The sequence below is a fragment of the Xyrauchen texanus genome, chromosome 36 (assembly GCF_025860055.1).
Source record: "Xyrauchen texanus isolate HMW12.3.18 chromosome 36, RBS_HiC_50CHRs, whole genome shotgun sequence".
NCBI classification, from domain to species: Eukaryota; Metazoa; Chordata; class Actinopteri; order Cypriniformes; family Catostomidae; genus Xyrauchen; species Xyrauchen texanus.
Window position 1 is genome coordinate 4,949,165 of NC_068311.1, and position 13,219 is coordinate 4,962,383.

The following is a 13,219-nucleotide window of genomic DNA, read 5'->3' on the forward strand; positions in this document are numbered from 1 at the left end:
CATGTTGGAAGACCCAGCCTCAACCCATCTTCAATGCTCTAACTGAGGGAAGGAGGTTGTTCCCCAAAATCTTGCAATATATGGCCCCGGTCATCCTCTCCTTAATACAGTGCAGTCGCCCTGTCCCATGTGCAGAAAAACACCCCCAAAGCATGATGCTACCACCCCCATGCTTCACAGTAGGGATGGTGTTCTTGGGATGGTATTCTTCTTCCTCCAAACACGGTTAGTGGAATTATGACCAAAAAGTTATATTTTGGTCTCCTCTGACCACATGACTTTCTCCCATGACTCCTCTGGATCATCCAAATGGTCATTGGCAAACTTAAGACGGGCCTTGACATCTGCTGGTTTAAGCAGGGGAACCTTCCGTGCCATACATGATTTCAAACATGACGTCTTAGTGTATTACCAACAGTAACCTTGGAAACGGTGGTCCCAGCTCTTTTCAGGTCATTGACCAGCTCCTTCCGTGTAGTTCCGGGCTGATTTCTCACCTTTCTTAGGATCATTGAGACCCCACGAGGTGAGATCTTGCATGGAGCCCCAGTCCGAGGGAGATTGACAGTCATGTTTAGCTTCTTCCATTTTCTAATGATTGCTCCAACAGTGGACCTTTTTTCACCAAGCTGCTTGGCAATTTCCCGTAGCCCTTTCCAGCCTTGTGGAGGTGTACAATTTTGCCTCTAGTGTCTTTGGACAGCTCTTTGGTCTTGGCCATGTTAGTAGTTGGATTCTTACTGATTGTATGGGGTGGACAGGTGTCTTTATGCAGCTAACGACCTCAAACAAGTGCATCTAATTTAGGATAATAAATGGAGTGGAGGTGGACATTTTAAAGGCAGACTAACAGGTCTTTGAGGGTCAGAATTCTAGCTAATAGACAGGTGTTCAAATACTTATTTGCAGCTGTATCATACAAATAAATAGTTAAAAAATCATATATTGTGATTTCTGGATTTTTTTTTTTTAGATTATGTCTCTCACAGTGGACATGCACCTACGATGACAATTTCAGACCCCTCCATGATTTCTAAGTGGGAGAACTTGCAAAATAGCAGGGTGTTCAAATACTTATTTTCCTCACTGTACAACATTCTGTTGTATTACACTTTCTTCATCATCACCCTCTTCATTTTCCTCCATTCCCCGCCCCTCACCATCCATCCTCTACTCCTCATTTGCCACCTCACTCTATCTTCTCCTAATCCTCCATTTAGTATTCATTGGTGATCAGAGAAGAGATAGATGATGGATAGATCCTGTGAACGAGTGCAAACCTAAAGGCTTTTGGATTACAGTGATATTTTTTTTTACCTTTGGATAAATTGAATCTGCCACTGAACCGTGAACCTCCCAAAGCCCTAAATATGAAAATAAATATTTGTTTAACACTGTCAGTCATGCAGGTACGAGTGAGAGAGGGTTGCTCTGATAAAGAGGAAGAGTGTGTGTTGTAAGAATAGCATGCATTTGCCAGAGAGTGAATGAAAAAGTGAGTGATGGTGTTTTTCTATTTGAAACTGAGAAAAATGGTGTGCGGTTGTGTGAAGCACTGACTGTTGAAGCCTATGCAGTAAACAGAATCTATCAAACTATCTAACATTCTTGTTATCCGTCTTGTGTTCCAACTATTGTCCCTGCTTTAAAATGGAGAATGTTGTGAAAACAGTCAGTGGAAAAGTTTTTGCAATGTAAATGTGACTGACATATCGTGGCTCAACAAAAGCGATTGTGACGGTGCAATCACAACACCTCAGGACCCACTGCAGCCAAACAAGTTGCATTACCTTTTTACGAGACTTAAACGCCAGCTTTTTCTGAACATTTACTTGCCAATGGCTAATAACATGCAAATTTGAGTTACATGGCATGAAATTTGGTGGCATATGCAAGGGATTTACTTTCAATGTAGAGGGCTGCATATTCACTCTGTGTGTTCTGGTTAAGCCCTGTTCACACCTTCAGTGACAACATTTCTCAATTTGGTCCTGTCGCTTGCTACACCCATATCTTGTCACCAACACTCACTGTTGCTCGGCTCTCATTGCAAAATAATGAGATTCTGTCCCTTTGTGGCTCTGTCGCTGGTGGTGTGAACGGGGCTTTAGTGTGGTGCAGTGCTTGGTCCATATTTGCTGCTTGCAGCTATATTTCCATCTAGATTCTTTCTTTCTCAGTCTCTTTCAACCACTTCTCTTGACCTTTTTTGTCCTTATTCACAATTCATTTGTCTATCTTTTATGTTATATCCATCTCTCTCCTCTCATTGGACGGATCACATTCTCCCCTTATAAGATTTCCTTTATTGCTTTCATGTCTCTCTTTGTCTTTTGTCCTGACCTCAGTCGGTCACGTTCTGATCTCCACCTTTTCTCTGTCTCTCAATGTTTTAAGCTGCAAAGCTGTGTAATGTCCCTTTAAAAACATTGCAGTGCCACTGATGTGTGAGAGATTAAGGTATTCTCCAGACATGTGACTTAATTTTGTCCATTGTGGTTTGATTGGATGTTTGGTTATTATATATTTGGATAATGTTTGTACTCTCCGAGAGGGATAAAGGTCGACTGCAGAGAGAGATCGTTTACGGACATGTCCGTCATGTTAAAAATTAAATTGAATTGATCAATTGTCACACATTATACATACATTTCTACATATACATGGTGAAATTATTTATTTTTCACATATCCCAGCTAAGCTGGGGTCAGAGTGCAGGGTCAGCCATGATACGGCGCCCCTGGAGCAGATAGGTTCAAGGGCCTTGCTCAAGGGCCCAACAGTGGTGTCTTGGTGGTGTTGGGGCTTGAACCCCTGACCTTCTGATCAGTAACCCAGAGCCTTAACTGCTGAGCCACCACTGCCCTGCCATGTGTGTGTTTATGTTGTATTTTAAGTTTATCATTAAACTATTATTTATATTGAAAAGCCGGTTCTCGCCTCCTCCTTTCCATTGATCCCTTTACAGTGTGGTAAAGCATAAAATGTATTTGTACATATCAATAAACGATATACACTCACTGAGCACTTTATTAGGAACACTTTGGTCCTAATAAAGTTCTCGACATTGTCTTCTGCTGTTATAGCCCATGTTCGTTATATTGGAGTTACCGTAGACTTTGTCAGCTCGAACCAGTCTGGCCATTCTCTGTTGATCTCTCTCTCTCTCTCTCTCTCTCATCAACAAGTTGTTTCTGTCCACAGAACTGCCACTCACTGGATGTTTTTTGTTTTTGGCACATTCTGAGTAAATTCTAGAGACTGTTGTGTGTGTGAAAATCAGTTACAGAAATACTCAAATCAGCCCGTCTGGCACCAACAATCATGCCACGGTTGAAATCACTGAGATCACATTTTTCCCCTTTCTGATGGTTTATGTGAACATAAACTGAAGCTCCTGACCATTGTCTGCATGATTTTATGCATTGTACTGCTGCCGGACGATTGACTGATTAGATAATCGCACTAGTAAGTAGGTTTACAGGTGTTCCTAATAAAGAGCATCACTAAAAATTTGTGCCATATCATGTAGCCCTGAATCTTGCGGATCTCTCGGATGGTTTTGTACTACATGTGGCATATTAGAGGACATACTAGAAGAAGTCCATGAAAGGTCTGTTGGACAGAGGGGTAATGAACTCTGAAGGCTGCAGGTCTGTGGCCCGTGCTGGTAGATAAAGAGATGAAGTCCTCATTCAATCACTCATCTTGTCTATGTGTATCTCTTGTTCTTTCGCTCTGCCTGACATGCTTCCTTCCTTGTTCCCTGGCCCAAGGCCACCAGCCTCTCCCAGCCTGTGATGGATTAGCGGGACTGTTGTGTGTATTTATATGTGTGTGTATTGGTGTTGTTTTATATAGCGTGTTTGTTTCCGGTATATGTCAATATTGTGTGTGTGAGAGCTGGGCCAGAGTTGAGGAACTCATTTAGTGTCTGGTCATTTATCTCTGTTTTCCTGAGGCTCTGTGAGTTATTACCTGTCTGCCTACGGAGATAGGCCCATCACGGAGCTCTCCATAGGTGCCTGTTGTGGAGCTCCATGATGGGGCTTATCACGCAGCTCCATGCTGGGGCCCATCTCTGAGATTCATTTGGAGACATTCTCCAAGACATCTTTCACCTGAGATGGCAAAATTGTTATGGGCTGTCAGGATATATTTAGATTTATAAAAAGAATATTTTTTTTAAAGAATTAAAAAACAAAAAATGTGATGTAAAAATGTATTCGTATAATCAGTTACAAATCAATTTCATCTGTGCCTAATATTTGTTTTTGTTTCTCTCTCTCTCTCTCTCTCTCTTAAATGCTTGATGGACACAATTTGAACAAATATTTGTATTAAAATATATAATCTAGTAACTAATAGATGTTACCTGTGCCATGTTTATTTCATTTTCTTATAAATGTGTTTTAAAGTATATTTTTTTTCTCTTAAAATTTATAAAAATATTTTATATAAAAGAAATATTCATTGATATTTAAAATATATTTGTATGTCATATTTTTATTACATTTTTACACAATATTTGTATTTTTTTCTTTAACTTTTTTTTATTTATTTTTTTTTATTTATTTTTTTTATTGATTCCATACAACAAGCCAAACAGACATAACTGAAAATGTTGAATCGCATTATATGAAACTAAAACCATTCCCCTGAACCCCCCTACACCCACACACACACAAGCACTCCAGTGGTTAAACGCTAAATTGACAGTGACACACAAATAGACAACAAATCAGCAGAAAACATTTAGAAACCCACCAAAAAACAAAAAGGTTTCACACAACATTCAAAACTACATACCCCCTCCACGAGACACCCCCCCAAAAAAAGGACAAATAACTGCACCATTTTTTTATTAAAGAAATCTAGGCTGCATAGCCTTCTACATGACATCTCCTCAAATGCCACTACCCTGCCCATCTCTGTGTGCCACTCTTGAAATGAGGGCGCTCAAGCCAACTTCCATCCCCTAAGGATGACCTGTTTGGCAATAATAAAACTGGCTAGGACCCAATTTTTTTTGTATGTACTTATCCCCTATATTAATGACTGCCCCATCGCATAAAATACAGAATCTGGGGCAAAATGAAATTATGAGTGCCCAATACATCACACATAAAACTCTGAAACCTCAACCAAAATTCTTTGATCTTAACACACCACCAAAAAGCATGGGTTGTGTCCCCATCTTCTGATTGGCATTGCCAGCACACACTTGCATCTCTAGATAATAACAAGTTTAAATCATTCTCCCATAATCTCATGAGAGAAGCTCTGTTCCTTAGACTAAATTAACATGGACTGGGAAGAGAAATCGGCCCGGGAGTTTACATGACAACTGGCCCAAAGGCTTCCTTGTATATGCTTTCTGTATATCGTGGCGGTGTTTTGTATGACCATCAAAATGGTCTCACATGCAAGGATCCATTTACCGGATTATCAAGAACTTCAAGGAGAGAGGTTTAACTGCAGTGAAGAAGGCTTCAGGACATACCAGAGTGTCCAGCAGGCGCCAGGACTGTCTCCTACTGAGGAGTCCGCTATGGAATCGTGTCACAACCAGTGCAGAACTTGCTCAATATTGGCAGCAGGTTGGTGTGAGTGCATCTGCATGCACAGTGAGGTAAAAACTTTTGGGCAATGGCCTGGTGTCAAGAAGGGCAGCAAAGAAGCCACTTCTCTCCAAGAAAAACATCAAGGACAGACTGAAATTCTGCAGGAATTACAAGGATTGGACAGCAGAAGAATGGTGCAAAGTTATTTTCTCTGATGAAGCCCCCTTCCAACTGTTTGGGACATCTGGAAAATCGATAGTCTGGAGAAGAAAAGGTGAATGCTACCATGAGTCCTGTGTCGTGCCAACAGTGAAGCATCCTGAGACCATCCGTGTGGGGTTGATTTTCATCCAAGGGAGTGGGCTCTCTCACAATTCTGCCCAAAAACACTGCCATGAATAAAGAATGGTATCAAACGTCCTGTAAGTCAAACTTCTCCCAACGACCCAGGAGCAATTTGGTGATGATTCATGCATTTTCCAGCATGATGGAGCACCATGTCACAAGGAAAGAGTAGTAATGAAGTGGCTCAGAGATCATTACGTTGAAATTTTGGATCAGTGGCCAGGCAACTCCCTGGATCTTAATGCCATAGAGAACCTGTGGTCAATCCTCAAATGGCGAGTGGACAAGCAGAAGCCCACAAATTGTGATAAACTCTGAGCACTAATAAGGCAAGAATGGATCGCCATCAGTCAGGATTTGGCCCAGAAGCTGATATCCAGCATGCCAGAGTGAATTGCAGAGGTTATGAAGAACAAGGGCCAATACTGTAAATATTGACTCTTTGCATATATTGAATGTTTTTGCCCATAAAAGCCTTTAAATCTTGTGAAATGCTTATCATTGTTTTGCAAAACACAAAATTTGTCACTGCCAATACTTTTGGCCACGGCTGTACACTGATGCCTCATGACCTTTTCCAAAAGCAGTAATCACCACTCCCAGAGTATCTTCCACTTTAGGGGGCGTGTATGCTACTCCCAAAAATAGTACAGCGCAGGTGGTGCAGCTGTATCCGAAATCCCGAACCATATTTTCAAAGAATCTCAACACTCCACTCTCATATAAGTCACCAAACTTATTAACCTCCCTCACAATCCACACTGTCCAGCAGAAAGGGGACTTATTACATAACTTTGGGTTCAGCCATTTGCTTAAGCAACATTTAATAAATGTCCAAATTAAACATTTTGGACACTTTTGTCCATACCGCGTGCAAATGCGAGATAACTGGGTGTAACTTGACTTCTCCGGTTAGTTTGATAGAAAGGCTTTGCAATGGCGAAATGGGGGCAAGCACTTCCTGTTCAATACAAAACCAGGGAGGGGCTCTATCAGGTGGAATTGACCAATGGGCCAAATGTCTGAGACCGAATGCATAATAATAAAACAAAATCTTGGGTAGGCCTAGACCACATTTGTCAATCTGCCTATGCAACTTACTGAAATGTAATCTGGGACGTTTACCATTTCAAATGAAGGAATGTACCATGCTATCAAATTGCTTGAAATAAGAGAGGGGGATATCTATAGGGAGAGATTGTAGCAGGTAGTTGAATTTTGGAATACAATTCATTTTAATAACATTAATCTTTCCAGTCATAGATAAATGTAATGAAGCCCACCTGCCCACATCGCTCAAACCTATTTATTAAAGGTAACAATTTATGAAATCACTCAAATTTGCTGGGACCCATATACTTAAAGGAATATTTCACCCAAAAATGAAAAATTTGCTGCTGATTTACTCACCCTCAGGCCATCCAAGATGTATCGTATATATACTTTTTAACTACATATGTTCACTTCCATACATCTCTGTGACACACGGTCATGAGAGGGATGACGTAAGCTCTTTGGTAAGATCCCGCGTCACGTGGAGGAGGAGACAGGAAGCACATTATTGTTCACAAGGGAAGGAGAGCTGTACAAAAGTTTCATTGTCTTTGCTGTAGATTTGTATAAGTGTATTGTTCAAAATAGTAGTTTGGCTTGTATATCTTGGATGCTTCAACCTTCAGAAACCCAAAAGAAAATGCATGCTGGGAAAAAAATTAACTTTTCATCGATTGCCTATACATGATCATGAGCAATTGAAGCTATGGCTTATCACGCTGAACCTGGATATTAGTACGCCCCTAAAATTCTCGCAAATATTGGAGGGTGTGCAGTGAATATTTTACCCCTGAGAATTTCAGACCATCGAAATAAAAAAAGGGTCAATCTCTGAATTCATTGGCTGTTCCCGTGCTGTTTTACAGCGAACTCTGGTATGTGTGAAAACGTTGTCATTGTCACACCTCACTCTGGCTCTGCACCTCCCTCAGCGCTAGGCTCATCATCACCTGATTTCTAATTCACTGCACCTGCACTCAATTCCATCGCTCAAAGCCTGCATAAATAACTCCCCTTCACACCACTTCACTGTCAAGTCTCACAAAAAAGACTAGTTTGCTGCTCTCACGCAGTGTTTATTACCTGTCTGTATTTGCTCTTGATATTCGTCGATATCTGTTTAGTGCTTACTCTGCTGTTTCGCCTGTTATATCTTCTTCAGTTTGTGAAGCTTCTCTTCTGTGTGATATCATCTGTACCATTGATCTCACTGTGTAAACCCTGTGAATCTTAGTAAATGCTCTCGCACTTGGTTTCACGAACTACAACTTGTGAGGCTTCAATTCCTGACATTCATATAGCCTGTATATTTCTGCTAAAGAAAAAGCAAAAGTGTGAACTATTCCTTTAATGCCCTGTTTGGGCCACTGAAAGGTGCCCGGCTGAAAAGCCGTTACCAGGCAGTACACTGTCAGAGCCAAAGCTTCAGATTTAGACGAATTAACTCCGTATCCTGAGAACTTCGAAAAGGAATTAATAATTCTGTGAAGCTTATGCGCCACACCTCCCACCATCACCCCTGGAAAATCATCCTCCTTTCTTATCGCAGCTGCTAGGGCATGACAGAACAATAAGGGGGAAGGTGTGTTATTCTACCAAATAAACTCTAGCCGCTAGGCAGAACCAGCACAAAAAGAGCACACAGATTCTTCAAACAGTCAAGCAAATGTTCAGTGAGCCGGTTCACTCGGCTGCAATGTGAGTACAACAAGATGACTTACTCCATTGACTTTATGAAGGACATTGCTTGCTGTGGGCATGTGAATGTTTTACGGCCATCCTTGGCATCTATTCTCAATTTGGCTAGGAATATAAGTGCAAAAGCATCCTTCCATTGATGTAAAAGTTTCTTGCATTCCTTGAATCGATCATGTTTCTCTCTTGCCAAGTTTGCAAAGTCTGTGAACAAGAAAATGCTGTGGATCTTCCAAGAAAGCCTTCCTTTACTCCTCGCCTCGCGTAACACAAGATCTTTATCAGATGATCTCAGAAATTTGGCCAGAATAGATCGGGGCCTGTCTCCTTCTGTGGATCACCAAGCCGGAAACCCTATGAGCTCGCTCTATTTCCAGCTTATGGCCTGCTATGTCGAGTAGACTCTGAAAGATCCCATCCAGGAATTCCACCATATCCTGTCCCTCCACTCCCACCGGGACTCTCATGATACGGATGTTATTCCGCCGGCTACGTTTTCCATGTCCTCCAACTTCTCCCAGACAAACTCCAAATACACCTTGGTTGCTAGCGGATTAGCAGATAATTCCCTCTCCGATGACTCCAGGTAATCGGTCTGTTTCTCGACATCCCTTACTCTTGTAACCACATCAATAAACTTTGCCTCCATGGCAGTGATCGATTGATGTATCACAGCAAGCTCCTCCAAGTCAGCAACGACCTTCGTCAGCATTGCTGACACGTTCAGCATCTCCCACTGCATTTCCCACTGCATTTCCCACACCACTCCGACCAAATCGACTCCCAGGACCACGGCCTGCTCGGGGGTGTCAGCTTGAACATGTTAGTGTCTTTTAATGTCTCCAGAGCTCAAGGATTTTAAATTTATTTACATACTGTCCTCCTAGAACAGTTATGGAACAGAGTGTATGAAATCTCACCGGTTAATATCATAAAAAGTATTCAAATTAGCAAGTGTGCAGAGCTCGCCGTTCCCACGTCCTATCCTCATATGGCGTGACATACACAATGGAGTATTTGTATTAAAATATATAGTGTCTAGTAACTAATAGGTTTTACCTGTGCCAGGTTTATTTATTTTCTTTCTTATAAATGCTTTTTAAGGATTTTCTTTCTCTCAAAGAATATTTGATATAAAAGTAATAATTTATATAATCTAGAAACAAATCAGTTCTTGTAACAACTGTTGATGATCTTTTAAACCTTTTTATAGTAAAATATTCACAGAAATGTCAATTAAAAAGGAAAATATGTGGTCCTTTCCCTGATAATTACTACAAACTGGCTCCACTCATTATTGATATCAACTTCTCATGAGAACCCATAAAACATCACATTCCTCGAATATTATATTATTGATATGAATTTGTTTTGTTTTATTTGCTATATCATTATAAATTTGTCTTTTAAATGTATTTTCTCTTTCTAGCCTGAATATTAATCCAATTGTTACTCATGGTTTCTTTTATATGACATTGTAGCTCATGCCGCAGTGTCAAACATTTCATCCTGAGGGTGGCAGCAGCAGACAGTGGAGAAACCAAATCATTCATGCATTTGTGATGTTTCGAGTGTGAGAACCAGTCTATGAATGAATCATGTTTACTGTGTGTATGTGTGTGTGTGTATGCGATGTACGTGTGTACATGTATTTATCATTTTTTTGGGGACCAAATGTCCCCATAAGGATAGTAAAACCCGAAATTCTTGACCTTGTGGGGACATTTTGTCGGTCCCCATGAGGAAAACCGCTTATACATCATACTAAATTATGTTTTTTGAAAATGTTTTCTGTGACGGTTAGGTTTAGGGGATAGAATATATAGTTTGTACAGTATAAAAACCACTATGTCTATGGAAAGTCCCCATAAAATATGGAAACACAACGTGTGTGTGTGTGTGTGTGTGTGTGTGTGTGTGTGTGTGTGTGTGTGTGTGCGCTTTTGTTTTCAAGCGAAAATAAAGAGTTTTGTCTTCCATGTCAGGAGAAAAGATGAATATTGATTTTTTATTTAATCCTTCAGCCGCAACGTTCTTCGTACATTTGTTCACAAACCACTAAACCAGTCAGCACATCCGGGAAACACACACTGCAGTTTTAATCTATGGATGGATGGTTGGATGAAAGCAAGCTAAAATAAATATTATTGCTCCTGTTTAGGGTTAAGGATTTGAACAAACCTCTAAAGGCTGTGGTATACTTGGGTTTTCCACATGCTGTTCAGTCTCGCACACAGTCAAGCGCTTTAAGCCTTTTGAAGTTTACTCTTAAACACAAGCCCAAATGGATGCGTACAATGCATTTGCACAACTATTGCTTGTTTTTTTAGCACAGTCAGTGGCTGCAGCATGCTCAATTCACACTCAAAGATGCGGATTGTCCACGTGTCTAGAAAAACTAGTATGCACCCGTACAGTCTGCACGTATTGTGTTTTATGACAAATTTTGCATCACATGGAAAACCAAGTATACTTTGGCCTTAAACGGGGCTGTTTCTTGGCATTGGCGAACTAGGCAGTCGCTTAGGGTGCCACCAGCTGGGAGGTGCCAAATGACAGGGTTGCCGTGCTAATACACCGCCGCGTCTGCGCATTCCCCGACAACCGCAATCTCACCTAGGGCGCCAAAATGGTCAGAAAATATAAAACTTCAGTGTGTAGTTGAGTAGCAATGCTGTGGCAACCACTCACAACACTTTAATAATTCTCTCTCACTCTCTCTCTTTCAGGTGCAACGGCTGTCATGATACCGCGGTTAGACCTGGTGATCTCTTTGGTCGGTGCAGTGAGCAGTTCGGCACTAGCCCTCATCTTCCCGCCGCTGGTGGAGCTCATCTGCGCTCCCCAGCCAGCCCCCTCCTCCTCTACTCCTCCTCAAAGATCTCTCCATAGCCATCCTGGGCTTTATCGGCTTCCTGACAGGAACCTACGTGACGGTGGAGGAGCTTATTTATCCTGATGACCAAGAACAGACCCGTCTCCATGACTATGGAAACTGGACCACATCCACTACCTCAACACCCTGAAGACCAAGTGCATAAACTAAGGACCAATCAAACGTGAGGACAAACAGTTGCATAGGAATGGAATACTTGTTTTAAAGGTGAATTATGAGGCTTATAGTGGTTGAGAATTTTTTTTATAACTCAATTTGTATTTCATTCCACAGACACACACACACACACTGTGCCCCAAGGTGTGTTGTGCATGCATGTGTATTTGTATGAGAGTATGCTGTGTGTATGTGTGTATGCACATTGTTCGGTGAGTATTTCCTCCATGGCCTTGTGGACTTTCCATGGCTCTACCCCATTTCCAGATGGAATAGCTTTCATTCGGTCAGGTCTCTGGGACAGGACCATATAGCATGACAAGTCGTCAGCTTATACTGTAACACTGAACAGCAGAATATTTTGCACACTAGAATGTGGACCCTCAAGAATGTACAGACATACTTGCTAACTTCAGAGTTTTTATTAATAAACTAATCTTTACTCCTCCTGAGGCTTGTGATATTTGGGATTTATTTATTTATTTATTTTTCCAGTGGTGCAATATTCAATGAGGAAAAACTAATGTTATATAAGTTTTTAAATACTTAAAAAAAGTTAAATATTACAGTATATATATATTGGAAGCAATCAAACTGTTAAGTAACTAACGCACCGATTCCAACTTGTCATAATAATGCTGGGGGAAAAATAAGTCTATGGTGGAAGAAATTGTGTGCAGTTAAAAGCAGAAATGTGCAGCTTATGTTCGTGCATACATAACGGTATTATTTAAGATATATAAAAGTTATGAGTTTAATACAAGTTAAACTCAATCAACAGCTATGTGGCACAATGTTGATTACCACAAAAATGAATTTTGACTTGCCTCTCCTTTTCTTTAAAAAAAGCAAAAGTCTGAGGTACAGTGAGGCACTTACAATGGAAGTGAATGGGTCATGGTCAAGGTCGAGGTAGTGTATACCAAAGTGCTGTACATATGCACATATAACAATAACAGGATACAGAGGAATAAAAGACTAATAAGAAAAATAACCCAAGAAATTACCCTTAAAATCCACAATAAACATTCATGTAAAAGCCAAGGAATACAGATAAATATTCAGGCATGATTTAAAAACGGGAAGGGAATGGGCAGACATAACATCCAGAGGTATACTATTCCATCTAGGGCCAGCAACAGAAAAAGCACAATCCCCTTAAATTTTAGGCGAGAGCAAGGCATTTGCAGGAGAAATTTGGATTCCGAGGATCTGAGGGTTCTTGTTGATAGCGCAGAAGATCTGACAGATAAGAAGGGGCTACACCATTTAAAGCTTTAAAAACATAATAACAAGATCTTAAAATGGATCCTACTGTATATTGCACCGGTAACCAGTGGAGAGATGCTAAAACCAGTGAAATGTTTTCCCTCTTCCTAGCACCAGTAAGCAACCTTGCAGCTGCGTTTTGTACCAACTGCAAGTGATACTGAGATGAGTGATTTAGACCCATATACTGTGCATTGGAATAGCCAAGTCTAAATGAGATGAAGGCATGGATAACTATCTC

At 40.8% G+C, this 13,219-nt stretch overlaps 1 protein-coding gene across 1 annotated transcript in view; it reads left to right on the forward strand.

Moving 5' to 3' along the window:
- Positions 1 to 12,154, forward strand: part of LOC127629573 (proton-coupled amino acid transporter 4-like) — a 31,446-nt gene extending 19,292 nt beyond the window's left edge. The window contains 2 exon segments of the mRNA XM_052106673.1: positions 11,387 to 11,493; positions 11,495 to 12,154. Coding sequence (XP_051962633.1) covers positions 11,387 to 11,493; positions 11,495 to 11,683 — 296 coding nt within the window. The 3' untranslated portion in view covers positions 11,684 to 12,154.
- The last annotated feature ends 1,065 nt before the right edge of the window (positions 12,155 to 13,219 follow it).